This window comes from Glycine soja, chromosome 8 (genome assembly GCF_004193775.1).
Source record: "Glycine soja cultivar W05 chromosome 8, ASM419377v2, whole genome shotgun sequence".
Taxonomy (NCBI): domain Eukaryota; kingdom Viridiplantae; phylum Streptophyta; class Magnoliopsida; order Fabales; family Fabaceae; genus Glycine; species Glycine soja.
In genome coordinates this window covers 46,391,947-46,411,028 of record NC_041009.1, presented here as the reverse complement: position 1 = coordinate 46,411,028, position 19,082 = coordinate 46,391,947, and the positions used below count along the sequence as shown (strand labels likewise).

General features: G+C 31.1%; 2 protein-coding genes across 2 annotated transcripts; both read left to right on the top strand.

The window, feature by feature from the left end:
* Window positions 1-41: 41 nt before the first annotated feature.
* LOC114423695 (40S ribosomal protein S8) lies at window positions 42-2,427 on the top strand. The gene is made up of 5 exons (XM_028390544.1): window positions 42-171; window positions 277-349; window positions 1,094-1,424; window positions 1,842-2,011; window positions 2,097-2,427. Exons 1-5 carry the CDS (start codon window positions 168-170, stop codon window positions 2,170-2,172), a joined length of 654 nt encoding a protein of 217 aa, XP_028246345.1. The 5' UTR covers window positions 42-167; the 3' UTR covers window positions 2,173-2,427.
* Window positions 2,428-4,506: 2,079 nt separating this feature from the next.
* LOC114423693 lies at window positions 4,507-9,437 on the top strand. The gene is made up of 4 exons (XM_028390540.1): window positions 4,507-4,673; window positions 5,812-6,124; window positions 6,233-6,591; window positions 7,243-9,437. Exons 2-4 carry the CDS (start codon window positions 5,812-5,814, stop codon window positions 9,208-9,210), a joined length of 2,640 nt encoding a protein of 879 aa, XP_028246341.1. The 5' UTR covers window positions 4,507-4,673; the 3' UTR covers window positions 9,211-9,437.
* Window positions 9,438-19,082: the final 9,645 nt, after the last annotated feature.

The following is a 19,082-nucleotide window of genomic DNA, read 5'->3' as shown; positions in this document are numbered from 1 at the left end:
CCGTAAAGAGGTCGGGTCTGTATCCAACATTTCAAACTAGGGTTTGATATATACTCAGGGTTTTATCAGAGAGGGGCGCGCACCCAGAGAGGAAGCTTAGAGAGAGAGAGAGAGAGAGAGAGAGAGAGAGAGAGAGAAAGAGGAGAGAGTATTGGCGCTTCATCAAGATGGGTATGGTTCTCTTGTCATTGCATCACTTCGATCTTTGATGTGTTGCGTGTGTGTGTGTTTGTGGGATTTTCTTTTCTTATGGGCTCTGCTATTGCTTTTCAACAGGTATTTCTAGGGATTCCATGCACAAGAGGCGTGCCACTGGTGGCAAGAAAAAGGCTTGGAGAAAGAAGAGAAAGTATTACCCATTTTTCTAACACTTTTCTTTTAATTTCATTTTTTTTTGTCTTTTTCTTGAAGTTGCTTATTTTTCGTCTTGCACATACGATGTGGTTTGAATAAGAATGAGAATGGTTTCAATTCAGCTGTGTAAAGTGGCTGTTGAGTTTTATTTATTTTAGGGCGATGAATAAGTTCGTATCTACAAGTGTATTTGCCTGATCTAGGTTTAGTCATTTTCGATTTTTATATTTCATAAGGCAAATAGGGATTTCAAATGGTTACCTTAGTAGTAATTCGAATTAAAGTCATGCTGAACCAATCCAAAACCCTCTCTGGTTGAGATTTGGACTAAGATTTGAATTTATTTCATTTACAAATTAGAAATTTAGAAAGGTGTTTTTCATTCTTGTTTCTCCTGTTCACAACCAGAGAAGCATAGAAGACTCTGCCGATTATATTCTCTATACTCCATAGAAAAGAAACTGATTGTGAGGCACAATAGTGACATAGCAGCCACCCAATTTCACTGCAAGCTGAATTTTCATTATCTCTGCCTTATGAATTATTGTTTTTTGCATTTAAAATGTGGAAATATTCTCAACGTTTGCACCTTCGTTTGGATCTTTAATTTAATGGAGATTATTTGAACCTACTATGGATTATTATGTGTTTCTTGACATTTTGTTTGAGCATGTAGTGATGTTCTATCCCAATTTCCGAATTAGATTATCTAGGATTTTTTTTTTCTGGTTTCATATAGGTATGAGCTTGGGCGTCAGGCAGCAAACACCAAGTTATCAAGCAACAAGACAATCAGGAGGATTCGTGTTAGAGGTGGCAATGTTAAATGGAGGGCATTGAGGCTGGATACTGGCAATTACTCATGGGGTAGTGAAGCAGTTACTCGCAAGACTCGTATTCTAGATGTTGTTTACAATGCCTCAAACAACGAGCTTGTGCGAACTCAGACCCTGGTCAAGAGTGCTATTGTCCAGGTTGATGCTGCTCCTTTCAGGCAGTGGTACCTTCAGCACTATGGTGTTGAAATTGGTAGAAAAAAGAAAGTGGCAGCCAAGAAGGATTCTACTGAGGTGATGCTTTGTGAATTGTGTTCATTAATAGTTTTCCCCCCTTATTGTATATCCATATCATTTATTTCTTGAATATAGATATGCTTTTGCCTGTTGAAAAATATTGGGCGGGAGATATGTTGAAATTGATAGTAAAGTCCATTGGTGTTCTTGTATGATACTCTGGATCTTCTTTCTGGACAACATTTTCTCAAAAGTAGTTACATTGATTGCATGTGTTCCAAAAAAAATTAAATTCATAGTTGAAATCATGGTTACTTGCTGGGTGTAATATTTGATTTCTGACACTACTTGTATTATTCTTTTTATGAATAAGCTTAAATTTATTTATGATGAATGGTACAGGTGTAATTTTTTTTGGATTGAATAGCCTGCATCTGATGTGTGTTTCCTGACCCTTTGATGTTAAACTTGCAGGAAGGTGAGGCTGCTGCTGAAGAAACTAAGAAAAGTAACCATGTGCAGAGAAAACTTGAGAAACGCCAGAAAGATCGTAATCTTGACTCCCACATTGAAGAGCAATTTGGTGGTGGGCGATTGTTGGCCTGTATTTCTTCTCGTCCCGGACAATGTGGCAGGGCTGATGGGTATGCTTAAACCTGATTTGTCAGACTATGTTTGTGTCAACATCGTATTGTTGTTTGCTTATCTTATTTTTCCAAAATTGTGTAGGTACATTCTTGAAGGTAAGGAGCTGGAGTTTTACATGAAGAAACTCCAGAGGAAGAAGGGAAAGGGTGCTGCTTAATTTTAGTGTTTTCTAAACTTCTATTTGGCTTTAGTTCTTGGAAGTTGGTACCAATTCAAATGTACGTTTTTTATGACTGTGGGTCGACCACCTCTAGGGAATTGGACATCCTTTAGGGTGAACGTTTTATTAGTTTATGCCAATTTCAACCAAATTTTGTTTTGTTTGTTTATGTTACTGATAATTTGAAAGGCGGGGATGCATGAGTATTCTACTTACTATTAACATCATTAGATAAAGAAAATTGCAGTTTTTTAAATTACTGATTATCCTATCTGACCTTCTTTCTCTCGATGGTTGTGAAAGATATTCTTTTTTTAATCAAGTTATTTGAAACATGGTAGTTATTTCAGGCCTAAATGTGTTTTTGGTTTCTGATAGATGACTGGGATTAAGGGACCAATAACATATCGCAATAGAGCTGGAACTCGAGTATTCGTTCACCTTGTTTTATCTGCTGTTTTACTTAAAATATTCTTTTCCAAGAAAAAAAATATTTTGTTATCTTCCTTAGAATGTTTATAACCCATTTTTATGTGTAACTGCTAACTACTGTAATCTTATGGTCCGAATGATGAAAACATTACAAGAGCTAAAGTTTTAGAGCAACACGAAGGGACTTGATAATATAATGCCACATTTAGGTAAGGTTATGAATGTTTGCATCTTACTTTGAAAACGGAGATTTGGCTGCAGCTAAGCTAAACATAGAATACATCATGAGAGTTAAACTATCGCTCTTCTCACCACCTTCTTAGACATTTATCTCTCTGTTCTTTTGAATGTGCATTTATGCAAGTATAATAAAAAAGAGAAATGTAAAGAACACATTTTTTGTCAACACTCTTTGCCACAATAAACTGTCCTCTATCATCTTTGAGACATGTGACAATTCCAAAAGCATTTTCCTGTGAAAAAAATGGCTGCATACATTTTTGTTAATCCGATGGAGGCTTCTCCGAACTAGGAATGTCTTCAAAAAATAATCTCCGAGGTAGATTGCAAGACCGTGGCATTTGCAATGTCTCACTCTTTTCGTGACATATCAGGATTTGGGCCCATCTTTTCATTGTGTATTGAGTCCAAGAGCAGATTTAAGACAATCTAGAATGATGTTAGTATTGGTTTGGATTGGATTGACTAATCTGCCACTATTTTGTTTCGTTTTTTTTTTTTTTTGCTCAATTATTTTGTTTCGTATTACTCAATCTTGGAACTATATAATTCCAGAATAGAATTTTTTTAAAGGCAATTCCATAATAAATTATCTGAAAGTTATGTAGCTAGGGATTGAGTAATTTGGAACACAAACACAATACGAATTTCGATTTACTCAATTCAAAACTACACTTTCTAGAATGCATCTTATAGTAGTTAGTATATATACATTACTTAGTTCTAAATATATTATTAATGAGATGTAGTAGATATATTATATATTATTATAATGATGATAATAATTATATATTTATATTTTATATATTTTTAATTTTAATTTATTAAAATAATATATATATATATATATATATATATATATATATATATATATATATGTACTAAAATCACATGATTATAGTTTTTTACTCAATTGAAATTCAAAGAATCAAAATTGTAAAACTGTAATACTTGAGAGATTAAAAGTGTAATTAAATTAATATAATTAAAAGAATGTTAAATATATATTTCAAATTTTATATTATTTTTACCATTTTTATTTTTAATATTACATTACTTATTTTTATTATTATTTTGTTTTCTTTATTTGTTTTAATTATTAATTATATTTTGATTTGTAAACAAAAAAATCTTAGCATTTTAAAATTAATTAATAAATTTAAAATTATAATTATCTAAAAATAAATCTAAATATATAAACATGTTATTTTATATGATTTTTTTTATTCATTGATTTCAACTTCAATAGTTATTTTTATCAAACATTTATAATTCAAAAGTTAACTTAATAAGTCCTTCAAATAAAAATTTAACTTAATAACTTTCAACCTTTTTTTTTCAATTTTCAACTCATTTTTCAGTTAATTTTTAAAATAGTTTTAATGTAAAAAAATTGCTCAAAAGCTTTTTTATATTTTTTTAAAAGTGCAATTTAAATAATTTTATATAACATTCTTTCAATAACTCATTTACTTACGTCAAAGTAAATGAGTTAATGAAACAACCCACGAGATCAGATATTTTTAACTTTAATGTGTAATCAATCAGTAATTAAGAGTTCATCTTTAAATGAGTATATTTTTTTCAACATAATCTTAATTATGCACATAAATAAATTTCAGACAATTCTGTGTAGTAGTAAACCATGATCTCAAGTTTCAATTTTGGAACTTGCTTCTAAACCACGTCGTCAACAACACTCACTCCTCAACTCGGGTCTCACTCACCAACTCGCCGAGTCACATTAGTACTATATTTCGTTTCGTTGGTGTTCATGCCATTTCACTTTCCTTCTTCACTTCACTTCACCCATTTGACACCACCAGGTTCTCTCTCTCCCTCCCTTCTTCTCCTTCCACGTTAACGTCTTTGTTTTCTCTCTCAACTTTCACAACACATATATTTACATTTATTTTACATATAGATATCAGATATGTATACCCTTTTGTTTGTTTCTTCTTCTTCTTACGCTTTGTGGTTCCTTGATGCTTTCTCTTTCAAGTTTCAACCCCTTAGCATTTGACACAGAGGGTAACAAGTATTCATCTTTCTCTCTGCTATCATCTTGTTTCATGCGTGTATGATAACATATGTAGGATCGGGAGGAAGATTGTTCGAAATATTTTTTCTTTTGGGTCCTTTATGTTTAAATTAATTGTTAGCATTATGTGGGTGTACTCAATCTTATGGTGTAAGTGAATGCACTATTGTACTTGTTTTCTGTGTTCCTCTGTTACACGTCTTGGTCGGTGTGTTGTTGTGTTATGTTATGTTATGTATTAATCTGTCAGCGCTTTGTTTATGATATGAAGTTATGAACTTACATACAAGTGGATCTGGCTGGGGTTGATTTTCTTGTTCTTGCTTGGATATAATGTTTTCCTCAAAGGGTTTTTATTTTACTTTTTACCCTCTGAGGCCACATACATGCATATTGGTAATTGAATGGTGTAAAGTGTAATTCTTTGAATCTGTGTCGGCCACTGAAGAATGCTGTCTTTGAGTATTTCAAAAAAATTCCTTTGTGTGAGTGGTTTAGGTAGGTGGTGTCCATGTGGAGGATTTTGATGCTCTATTGTGTTGGCAATTGTTGTGGTTTCAGGCTCGGCTGTGTTCTAATTTGTTTGGTACCGAAACAGACTGATTTAGATTTAGTAATTGGGGTCCTTTTGGATTTACTGGACAATCCCAAATGTTACTTGTACTGTAATTCTGAGTTCGTAGTTAATTTTTTTTAAGCAAATAATTTGATGAGTGTGACAACTGACAAAGTGTGGCCTAGTAAATGAGTGGTCGGTAAGTAATTCTGTACATTACTTTTATGCCAAGTTGAAGTTTGTGACCCATGTTTGAAGTTTGCTCCTTGATAATGTTACCTAAGCTACATTTCCTTGATAATGGTTCTTCTTAAGCTTTGGTTTTAGTTTATAATTATTAGGTTTATTGTCCTGTGTTTCTTGGCAGATGGAGTCAATTCAACAAAATTATAATGATGATTCCATGGAGCATTCATCTAGTAGTCCTCCAGGTTCGCCTGATATAAGTGACGTAGTTGGAGCCCTGCAGTTGGATCCTCGAGTTGGTGAAGAATACCAGGTGGAGGTCCCTGGCATCATAAAAGAATCAGAACGGCTTCAACTTCTTATGAATCCTGCTGATTCAGAAGTTATGCTTGATAGCTCGCTTTCTTTTGCAATTGGTTTGCCCATCTCAGTCACATGGATACGTAATGAAGTGGAGGATAGTGGACGTGAAAGGAATCTTGCAGACGTTGATGGTACAGTCAATACAATTGAACTAGTAAAAGAAACTAATTTTAAAAAGAACAGTATATCAGAAAGTGAGGAAGAATTGAAACTAATTGTTTTTCGGTTTGTGATGACAGGAGGCAAAAATTCAGGTCAACTGGGTAAAAGCAAAAATTATGTATTGGTTCCTGGCACATTGAGTAACTCTTGGAGTGAAGCTGATGCAAAAAGTTTTCTCCTTGGTTTGTTTATTTTTGGGAAGAATTTTATTAAGATAAAAAAATTCTTAGAGAACAAAGGGATGGGGGAAATACTGTCATTTTACTATGGAAAGTTTTTCAAATCTGAAGAATATCATAGATGGTCAGACTGCAGGAAGATAAAAGGGAGAAAATGTATTATAGGACAGAAGCTTCTTAATGGACAGAGGCAACATGAACTATTGTCTCGCTTGATTCCCCATGTCTCAGAAGAATCTAAAGATACTTTGTTGCAGGTATCAACTGTGTCATCTCATATCCATTGCCTGATGATTGGCTTACCCTGTATCACTGCATTCTAGGATTTCAAAATTTCTTTTATTTTCATCAGTCGCCTCTCTGATATAGTCCTTTGTAAGTTGCAATTTTTATTTTCCCCCTTTAATATATATCCTTCTTTAAATTCTTTCTTGAATTGGCATGATTTATTATAAGGCAGTAATAATTTGGTTTAATGATAATCTGGTTTTTGTGGTGTTTTGTATATATAATAGTTGTCAGTCCATTTTTTATGGTTGTTTTTACCATGTAGTAGAACAGGAGCTATAAGCATCAAAGGATTCAATATCTTTTGGAATTAACTAATGCATTCTGTTAATGAGCTTCAAATAATACTTAGCTTGCTTCTCCTAGTCCATTTGATGTTGGAAAGTAAAAGCTTTACTATTTGCAGAGTGTCTTACTTCGTTAATATGACATGCTTTTTAGAGTATAGTCATACAATGGTAATTAAGGTGGAATAGCTGTTTGAATTATTAATATTATGCTATTGTGATGTAATACTGATGATTATTTGAATTATTGTTGCCAATGGTAATTTTCTTTAATCATTATAGTTGTATCATTTACATGCTTCAGTCTCACACTGATTTTATCTATATAATCAGGTTTCTCAGTCATATGTGGAGGGCAGAACTTCTGTAGAAGAATACATTTTATCTATAAAGTCTATTGTTGGACTTGGTGTTCTTGTAGAAGCAGTAGGTATTGGAAAGGAAAAGGAAGACCTTACAAGCCTTGCTGTGGAACTTGGGAAGAACAATCGGGTGTTTTCAGTACCAACTTGTAAAGCTTGGGCTTCTCTTGGGCCCAGTGATATAATAAAATATTTAACAGGAGGATTGCGACTTAGCAAAGCCAAAAGTAATGATCTCTTCTGGGAAGCTGTTTGGCCCCGCTTACTGGCAAGAGGTTGGCACTCTGAGCAACCAAAGAATCAAGGCTATGTCCACTCCAAAGATCATCTGGTTTTTCTTATCCCTGGTGTTAAGAAGTTTTCGAGGAGAAAACTTGTGAAAGGTGATCATTACTTTGATTCTGTTAGTGATGTATTGAGCAAAGTAGTAGCTGAACCTAATCTTCTTGTGCTTGAAGAAGAGACTAAAGTTGGTAGCTGCAATGATGAAGAGCCAGAAAAGGGATTGAATAAGGATGACCAATTTGATTATCATCGTCAATGTTACCTCAAGCCCCAAGCTTCTACTACAGATCATATAAAATTCATGGTTATTGATACCAGTTTGGTGCATGGAGGGAAGTCATCTGATTTAATGGAATTTAAATCTGCACCTTTTAAGTCAGTGAGTAAAGTTGAGGTAAATGCTGCTGGTATTACAAGTAAAGGGGCCAAACATACGAGGAAAGTAAACCATTGCAAGGATATGCCTGATAACATTGATAAAAAGTTGACAAAATTCACAGTAATTGATACCAGTAGGCTTTATGAAGGAAAATTATTGAAGGTGAGAGAACTGACATGTCTTCCAGTTGAATTAGAAAATGCTTCTAAGATGACTGTTCTCTCAAGAGAAAGTAAGGATAGCTCCTCTGATGAAGATTCATCAAGCATGGTGACATGTGACAAAAAGAATATTAGTAATACTAATAGCCAAAAAGGCATATCTGACAGTGATGCTACCAACCAAAAAGAAGCAAATGATAAGCCAGATAATAATGCAAAAAAAAGGGTAGAAAGCCAGAAAAATCAGAAGACCCGTGTGACTGATGATAATCAGCTAAAGAGGACTATAAAGCATCAATTCCGTCGGAGGGCAAGATCAGATCATTGTAATCCTATGGTTCTTCCCATTAAAAGGAGAAGATTGACTGCTTGTGCCAAGGCAGAGACAAGCCGCGCCGTTGAGAATTCATCAGGAGGCTTGGAATCTGAAAAAGTGGCATTCTCTCAGTCATCGAGCTTTCCAGATTCCCACCAAAATGTTTGTGATTCAGTTAGTTCTCGGCCGAATGGAAGTTCAATTGCCTCTTTAGCTGACAGAAGTGTGGAAGTGAATAACGAGGAAATCATTCTCAATGAAATTTGTCAATCCAGGAGCAATTCTTGTGTTGAAGTCGAGAAATGTGAATCACAGTCGGCGGTCACCTTCAACACACCCCAGGTTCTGTTGAAGTCTGAAGATGGTGAAATGGTGGCGACAGTGGAGGAAGATGGGCAGTGCAAAAAGGCAAATGATCCGTGTTTGTCAACTGATACTCAGGGGGTAGTCGAAAAGCCACAAAGATCCTCTTGTGATGTTGGTTCTATGGAACAGCAGCCTACTAATATAAATCCTAGGAGACAGAGCACAAGAAATCGACCATTGACTGTTAAAGCAATGGAGTCCTTGGGAAATGAATTCTTGCATGTGCAGAGGAGACGGAAAAAGAAAGACATCCTGTCACACATTGATGCTTTCAGCCCATGCCGCAAGGCTCGTACAAGCAAAACAAAGCTGCATCGTCATAGTTCAGATCATGGAACTGCAGTTTTAGTAAAAGAAAAGCATTTAAGTGGAGATCATAAAATGGAGATTGTAGAGTTAGTGGAATGTTTCCAAGCCACTAAGCTAAATTAAAGAGCATTTATACAGGTATCTTTGAAGCTACTAGTTATCATAGATGTTTTGACTTTTAGAAAGAAATGGATTTTGAAAATACTGACATTCCTCCTGTCTGACATGCAAATTTTATGTTCTAAAGGTGTCAGAGTTATTTGACATACTGTACAGAATTTTGCCATACTTCAGAGAATGCTGCTGAGATCAGTCTTTTGTTTTTAAATGGAATAGGAAGTCACTGCTTTTATTGTGTGTTCTTATCACTTGCAATGTTGAACACATCAACGGTTTAAGGGTAAATGAAAAAACAAGGAAATCATTTTAACTTCCAAGAGTTATGCAAAATGACAAATAAGTTTAACATACTAAATTTACTATAAAATGCCTGAAGTTTCAGAAGTAGTGATGCTGGTATGTAGGCTGTAGCATGGTGTTATCAATTCTAGTTTCTAATGTAATAAAACAAAAGGTGCAGAATGAGAAACTATTTTATCATTGTTTTTTTAAGAATATTGGAAAAATCACAGCACAAAAATTTGTTATTGTTGGTGGAAGGGCCAAACCCAAAACTTTATAAATCTTGTAAGCTTGTTGCTTCCACCCCTTTTTTTGTCTTCCGGAATGCACGTCCTTTTTTTGGCTTATTTAGAATTCCTATTATTTCATCGGTGAAGTATGTACTGAGAAGTTGAAAATTTTAAGGGCAATTTGGTTTAAAAGCATTTTTTTCTATTTTCATTTTAATGATAAAAACATACTCTTGTTTTTTTTTTTCACTTTGCTTTATGTTTTTCATTGTTTTTTATACAAACTTTTGAAAATAGGAAATAAAGTAAAAATAATTTTTTTTAATTAAATGTAAAACAGAAAATTTTCTCTCAAAGTAAACAGCCTCTTAGACGTGCATGCAGTTTCTGTATGGAATCTGATAATCTTTCTGTTGAAAACAAAGTGAATTTGGGTTCATTACGTGCCTACTCACTGAGAAATTGTTAATATGACTGATTTGAAAAGGAATTTATAACATCAATGATTTGAGGATTTCTCAGCCCTTGCATTTCTTCATTCCCCTTTCTCGACCCATTTGAATTAAAATTTGATAGCTAAAGTGGAAGTTATCATAGAAAGAACAATGAAGTAGTAAAATGGATTGACAAACATATTTGCACTGTTTATGAATTAGATATCTGATATCTGAACCGTTAGATTTCAATCAACTCTCGATACAGAAGTAACCAGTATGGAGCATTTACGTACAAGGATACAGAAGGGTTCACATCTTTTAAGCACTAGTAAACAATTGATAGAGGATTTCTCTAACCATTCATTTATAAATAAGGAAGATTTGCATTAAATTATCTATAAATTACTAGTAAATTTCAATAATTTTTTTAACAGAAATTGTCAATAGTTAAAAATTATCTTATATCATACTTTATAATTCAAACATATTTACTTATTATGAATTTTAATTATATGAAAAAATATGTATCTTGTGCAATACACACTTACTAAAATACTATTTATAAAAAAATATCTTGAAAAGTTTATTGCAAATTATTTTGAGTATAATTTACATTACTTCAAACACTATTTTTTTAATAGTTATTGACTTTTAATTTGTTTAAAACATGCACTATTTAACAAAGCTAGTAGGTTACTGTTGTACTCTCAACTCAAGTAGATTTTTCCATCTTTAACAAATATTGGAATTTTAATTTAGAAAAGAATTACAGCACGAGGGATAATATGAACTTTACCAAGGTCTTCCTCAAGAACTTGCAACCTTCAAATAAAATCCGAAACCAAACTTTTATTAGAAGGTAAATAATTATTTCCATGTCCATTGTACCCAAGTTTTTCTTGCAATCCGGAGGTTCCTTGGATGAGAAATCATCACCCATGAAATCTGAATTTAATTTAGGTGAAGAAATAATTCTTGCAATAAAATATATTATTGTCCAACTTCTCATGGTATTATGGGGATTCCCTTTCATCATATTCTACATTAGCCAATTGCCCTTTGAATGATTGAATATTCAGGGAAAAGTAAAGTTGCTTTTACGACTTCTTCAAACGTGGGAAATATATATTCAGACTGAACATTTTTTCCCCAAAGACTTGAGTATAACATCCATTTTATCAAATATATTAGTATTTTCAGTAATTGACTTTCCAAGGAAACTTTCGTTCTTTCAATGTAATGTAATGGTCCAATCCAATATCTTTCACCATCATTCCAAAGTTTGTCGCCACCATGTTTTACAGCACCGATTCATTAGGAATTTTCTTTGCATAAAACCCAACTTCAGCTTCCAACTTTGCCATCTTTCCCATTCTAATTAAGCAACAAGGTCATTAGGCATTAGCTTTTTGCAAAGCTCATGTTTCATACTCTGAAGGCTCATCCATCATTCTTAAGTACAGGAAGGCCTCCATATGTAATGTTGCCTTTTCTTCCTGCACCCTTGTGATCATGGCTAATGTTTGATTCATAGCAACTGCAGAAGCTTTTCTTTCTTCCTTCAGCCCTTTATATAAACTACAAAACACTCAAATTTCTTGACATGATTAACTGGTCTTTTTATTCTGTCAACGGAAATTTCACTTATTCAAATTTGACCCATTGTCACTTATTCAACCCTATATATCTGACTAGTTTCTGATTGAATCAGTTAATACAGTCAAATGTTAAAAGCTATACTTGAGAGAGATAAGATTATGCTAATCTTTTATTAGACTGTCAAAAGTTTAAATAAAATAACACCTTGCTCATTTTCCACAAAACATCCTTCATCATTCTGCATTACTAAGTACATAGTTAGAAAAGAAAAATGCTATATCAACAAATATATTCTTTTTTCTCTTTCATCTTTTTTTTTTTCTCCTACAAAACCACTACAGCTACAGCTACAGCTACTATATCCGATACAACTGAATTCCCCAAAACAGAATATTTGTTCCCCAACCTCATACCCACCTACCATGAAACCAACAATGTCCATAAAGTCCCACACATGATGACAGCAAACTTAAGATACCTTAACCTTCTATGACAAAAATACCATGAGCAATAGATAAACATTCCACCAAGCTGTGACAGGTATACACTGAAAATCAAACATATCATTATCATTAGTATAATCATGTGACTGCCTAAGACTTACTATACCATAAAACTGGTTTCCAACATATCAACAAATGCATGTGCACAGAAAGCCGTCCCACTGGTTGCCTCTATTTAATTACAACGTATCACCACCAAGACACACAATAGGGTTAAGCATCCACTCTGACAATGGATAGCAAAACCCCCTCTTCCTTTCCTTAAAGCCACCTCCATACTAGAATAACAGCTTCTTCAAAAACATCTTGCGGCTGCACTTGTTTGTCTGAAAATCATGTTATTCCTTCCTACCCATATAGCTCATAGCAAAGCAAACCAAATCACCATCCACCCTTTCCCATCTACTGCACCACTTCCTGCCAGACCATAGAATTGTAGAAACTTTCTGTTCATACCATTACTCAATACAGTGGACACCCCAAGCCATCTAAAGCACAATTGCCATACTTTAGAAAACCAATCACATTCATAAAAAAAAGATGGCTGGTATCCTCTACCTTTTGTTACACCCCACATTCACACACACTCCTCCTGCTGTATGATATGATGCTCTTCTCAGATTTGTCTTTGTAGGGATTCTGTCTTGAAGTGCTTACTATACAAACATCTTATTTTTAATGGAACCACATTATTCCACAATTCCCTCGTCAGCTCACAATATTAGTTATTTTTTTTATAAATAATAATTATATTAATATATAAGACTACTAAAAAAATAAAATAAAAAGATAGAAAATATCTTTTAGTTTAATTTATGTTTAATTGTTTTTTTTTTAGATTTTAAGACTAATTCTAGAGTTTATAATTTTGTGTTGTAATTTAGTTGCTTGATAGACTTATTATTATTAATTATTATTGAAAACAATTAGTATTATGTGATTTAAGATTTTAAAAATAATTTATTATTTTAAATACTTTTGTATTGTGAATTATTTTTTTAAAATTTTTATTATTTAGTATGTTCTATTTGTGGGAAAAAGAGCATATTCTCAGCGTTGCCAATGGTGAAACCAAGACGTTTCATTCTAACCCATGACAAGACTTCTCTAGTTGCAAATCGCATATTCAGTCCATTGGACTTGTACAATCAATGCAGCGGGGGAATCAACCAAAACAAATTAAATTTGTTGATGAATTTTTTGAATTTGAACACTTTCTTGCTGATAAACGGCTTTGATTGCATTTTCAGTCTGTTAAGTAACTCTTGTATGATTTTAGTTTTTCTTATTTCAATTGTGTCACTTCATTCCCTTAATTACAGTAATTGTCTAATTTTAGTCCATGTGTTTAATATGTATGAAATATTAAAATTGGTGTAATTGAAAACGACCACATTTATGATAATCTTAAGATACAATTGACATAATTAAAATCTGACGGACTAAAATTATATCATTGTGATGTCTAGGAACCAAATATATAAATAAACCTTGATAAAATAAAATAAAATAAAATTAAACTCAACCAATAGTACTTTTATATCAAATAAAAGCCTTAAATATTAATATTGCATATTACCATTACACCAAATCCGAAACACTATTTAAAGATTTCAAACCCAACTCTGCTTTGACTAAAGACAATTTGGTAAAGTCCAGGTCAAAATTGGGCCTTAGATGAGGTCGCATACAACGTCTTTTCTTCCTGCACCCTATCAAAATCAACCTACACCTCTTTCTCAATTATTTTGTAATGTATTAAGAAATAGGTACTTAAGTAGTATGATATTCTGTTACGAAATAGGTTTTGCATAAGAACAACACCTTTCATTGTTTCCTTGGGATCACATGTTTCGTAATTATTTTTTAATGTATTATGGGATGAGTATTTCATATGTATGATATTTAGTTACAAAATAGGTGTTCCATATTTGTTAGGTGTTCCAAAATATATCTTCCTAACACATTTAAAATACTATATACGGGATATGAAGTTCATAAAATATTGATGTTTATCAAAATGTTTATAATAGACTATTTGTTCCGAATCACATGTTTTGTAATTATAGAAGTATAATATTTTGGTTACGGAATAGATGTTCCGGAAGCATAATATCATTTCATAAGGTATTTCAGAATACTTCTTTCAGACCACGTTCAAATATTATGTATTTGATAATCCGGAAAAAAGAGAAAATTGAAATAAAAAACAACGCATATATATATATATATATATATATATATATATATATATATATATATATATATATATATATATATATATATATATATATATATATATATATATATATATATATTTGTATTGACAATCCACATATGTACAAGTTAGTTTAAGAATTTGAAAATATTTTTAAAAATGGGGTATAAGATGACTTTGATTTCTATAGATAATAAAAATTACCTAATAACTAGAACATGTCAGGTGCACATTTACTCAATATGTCACAATTTCAAATATGTATCTAATAACACTAAGCTAAAACATACATGAATATAAATTAATAAAGAGTGTTGTGATAAAATAAAATATCAATTAACTGATATTTTTGTTTGCGCATTACACAAGATGGGCGTTTTTTTTTATAATTAAAAGTTTTGACAAGTATACATAACCTAATATATAAGTTATATTATATATTATTCTTAAAGATTATAATAAATAAGTGTATATATGTTATATTTTGGATTTACACTTATCAATTTAAATTATTAGATATGGATGTTTCAACTATTGACGAAAATTTCTTTTATCGAAATTAATTTTAGAGACAAAAATTAAAATGGATTAATTAAAAGGGAATAAACAAAAGAAAATCAAATATACAGGTAAAAAAATGAAGATTGAGATTATTTAAAAATATTTTTTAGCTAATTGCAAGAATGGAGTGAAATGTACATTCAAAGAAAAGAAGAAAAAATATATTGGAATGTCTAATAAGGATAATGAAAAGAGTGAAAGCTTTACACTCCAAGTTGTGTATTTTATTTTATTATATATATAAATAATTTTTTTAGCTTATAAAAAATTATAATATAGAAATATATTTTTTATATAAAATTTCATAAATTAATTTGATATACATGGTTGCATTGGTAATATTTAATTCATAAATAAATGTTATTAAAAATATATATTATTTCATAGTGTTTAAAACTGATATCAAATCCTCTAAAAAAAACATTTTTATCAATTAATTTAATTTATCTCACTTACACATGTATATATTGATATCATAACGTAAGAGATGGTAAAACTTAATTGTTTTTGGTAGAGACCACAACTTCTTTTTTGTGAATGGTAGAGACACAACTAGAAACAATCCTATGAGAAAACATTTTAATTAAATTTGATGATAATTATTTATTTCAATGATATAATAATAATAATAATAATAATGATAATAATAATAATAATAATAATAATAAATTCTCATATTATCATCATCTCCCTCTTTAGCACGTTTTCTTATAATGAATTATCTTCAAAAGCAAGAATTAGTCATTGTCGTGAAAAAAACATATTAGAAGTTCTTTTAAACCCAGTAAGTTCTTTTATTACTCCAACCTATATCAAGCCTTTTGACCGAATTTGAGTATTTTCTATCCATAATTGATTTACATAGAAAAGTTCATGAGCAAAGGAAGGAGAAAGTAATGATGTTATCGTTGAATACAGCATAAAATGCAGAACTTCATATTCCTTGCTGATTTTGACATGTGAATCATTGAAAAAGTTTTAATTATTAGATTTGTTAAATATTAACGAACTAATTGTTTTTCATTCCATATAGAAAATAGAATAATTGAATTTGTTCGAGTTGTTTGTCAACAACCAGCGATCTTTTTCCAAACTTTAGATCCATACATTTTTACGTTAATTAGTTAATCATATAAATTATCTGTTGTCCATCACACCAACTGTGGCCTTGAAGGGAACATACATTGCAGACAGAGGGCTAACGAATTTCTAATTTTAACACTTATTGGTCTCTTTTTCTCTTATTTTTCCTTTCCCTTTGTAAGCTTTTAAAGGGAAATATGACTTTATGAACGGCTCATTAACTTAATACACCAGAAACACATCCAATAGATGTAAACCCCAGTATAAACACAGAGAAAGAGCAGTGATCGATTGAACTTGTAACACCACGCTAATTCATGATTAATTCTCTTGAATAAAAAATTTCTGTTTTTACTACAAAAAATATATAATAACCGTATATATATATATACACACAGAAATGAAAAAAGTATAAAACTATTAACATTATAGGTTTACACTAATTAATAATATGATATGTTCGTTGGTTTATCATGTTAGTTATAGGTGTAAAATATTAACTCATTTTATCCATCATTAATCTACATTGAAAAGCTTAATTGATTACTTTTATTAAAATATTCTCTTTCAGTTATGTTTTTTTTATTTACCAGGTTGGATCCTATATTCTCCATTTATACTTATTTTTTCATTAATAATATGATACTTTATGCTGATTAATAATTTTATTGGTATAGAAATTGATATATTTTATCATACAATTTTATATTACAATAAGTATAAACACTCTTTTTTTTGTCTCGATGTGTTTCCAGTAAATCCAGTAGCTTTATTAAAAGTAACTAACAACAAGCCTGCCATCTAACCAATGTTGTAGAAAAGCTGAAGGGATTTTATTTTGTATATTGATCTTACAGTATAGTTCGATTAATGCTTTTGGTTGGTAATTCTTGTGATTTATATATATATATATATATATATATATATATATATATATATATATATATATATTAATTATTGATTGATTTGTTAAAAATGTGTTGAGAGCAAAAATTGGCTGATAATTTGAATGTTGACTTGAGTTTGATAATCGTGTCACTAATGATTCTCAATATTAACATTCTTATAATTACAACTTTTGGTCTAATAGTGAAAGGCGTTCTTATCTTTGAAGCGATATTAAAGCAAGGACACATATAATGACAAAGGATAGATTGCTGTTGGCTTAATATATAGTTGTTCATTATCATGCACTGACTAAACAGGACGCGTTTTGATGATGTTGGAGATAATAGATTGATCTTATATGGATAGCAGATTGGATCCAAATTATTATGATGGAATTTTAATTTTTCAGTGTTTGCCTCTATTCTAAGTTTCAATTTTTACTTAAGGACTGGTCTGTCTTCAAAACCTGAAATGGCCACACCTGGGTTGGACCTGATTAGAGGATGCATTTCTGATTGAAGAATGATGTTTCTTTCACAATGAATTAATCGATTGACATTTGAAATTAATGTCAGGTTTTTTCTTAAGCAAAGATAATAACCACAGCTGTTTGCTCTCATCTCTCTCTCTCTCTCTTTTTTGGGGTCTAATGTCCTTTTCTTGTCTTGCACTCCAGAAAACGTGACAGTACCTAAATATAGTATTTATGTTTTCATGAAATTTCAAATTTTGTTCAATGAATTTCTAATATTCTTAGATATTTTCTGGACTCGATCTTCAATATATCCACAATTAAATGATAGCCACATGAGGGCCATTCACAATGCAACACAAATGCATTAAATTCACATAATTTAAGCAACACAATTGCAATTGTGTTCAGAAACTTAATTAAGATGCAATTGTGTTATGTTGTGATATTTTAGGTCATATTATATATATAAGTATTAAATTGAGTTGGAATGTTAGTAATAGATATTTTAGGTTAAATTATTAATTTGATCTTTCTAACGATAAAAAGTTTAATATGATTCCTTAATTTTTAAAATTGATACAATGTCTTTTTTGTTAGTATTGAGTTTAAATTTCTAACCAAGATGTTCCATGTAAAGATTATGTGTCATTTTTTTTATTGTGTATACAAGTAGTGTCATTTCTCACAAGAAAAATATTGTTTGTTACGAAAGTAGATTTCGTAATAACCGTAAGAAGTTTGATTTTTGTAAATCTCCTTTTACATGTTTTTTAAATTTTTAATCAATATTTTATAAAATCACAACCGTCCATTTTATGTTTCGTGCCATTCGTGTGGATTTACTTTCGTAACAAATAGCATCACTTTAATAGAGAAATCAAATTAAACTAAATAAATAGAGAAGCCAAATTAATAATTTAGCCTACATTTCATTTGTATATTTTTAATTCTTGATTAACATATTTATTTTTAAAATTTAAAAAATTGTAAGTGAGATCTATTAAATAGGAAGCAAGATGTATAAAAAAATTAATTATTAATAAATTTTAATCAACAATGAAAAAGAATATTAAAAAAGCCTATTATAGAGTGTGTGAGCATTTTTCTTAAATAATTCATGTCCTATATCAACACTACAGTCTTTTGAGTCATCATTTAATTGAAAAGACAGAAAGTGATCATAAAATAAGACAGAATGTTCTAGTTTGTTTATAAACATGATGAAAAAGACGAACGCGGGTAAATATATATCAGAAGACCTCATAAATCATAAAATTAACTGCAACAAAGTTGAGTGGTAAAGTGAAGATCAATAGTCAATACTTACCACAAATTAAGAGCACAACCGCTCTTGTTTTGTTCTGTCAAATATATGTTTCCCTTTGTAAAATTCATCCTATGATGTGTTTGACCATAAGATTTAATTTATTATTCCTTCATGATGAAAAATGTCATGAACAATATTCAGAAACGGTACCCCTTGGTAGGTGGGGACCCATGCATAACGTGTCTCGTGTTGAATAGCATCTCACTGTCACTGGTAGGTGTTGTCCCTAAACTTAATTGTGTATCTCAAGGGTGTTACTCAAAAGTTAGCTA

Bases quoted from the DNA above. Each gene is read 5' to 3' on its own strand.
- LOC114423695 (XM_028390544.1), top strand. The intron at 350-1,093 runs GTATTACCCATT...GGTTTCATATAG, and splicing joins GCTTGGAGAAAGAAGAGAAA to GTATGAGCTTGGGCGTCAGG. The intron at 1,425-1,841 runs GTGATGCTTTGT...TTAAACTTGCAG, and splicing joins CCAAGAAGGATTCTACTGAG to GAAGGTGAGGCTGCTGCTGA.
- LOC114423693 (XM_028390540.1), top strand. From the start codon at position 5,812: ATGGAGTCAATTCAACAAAATTATAATGATGATTCCATGGAGCATTCA. The intron at 6,125-6,232 runs GTACAGTCAATA...TTGTGATGACAG, and splicing joins GAATCTTGCAGACGTTGATG to GAGGCAAAAATTCAGGTCAA. The intron at 6,592-7,242 runs GTATCAACTGTG...CTATATAATCAG, and splicing joins CTAAAGATACTTTGTTGCAG to GTTTCTCAGTCATATGTGGA.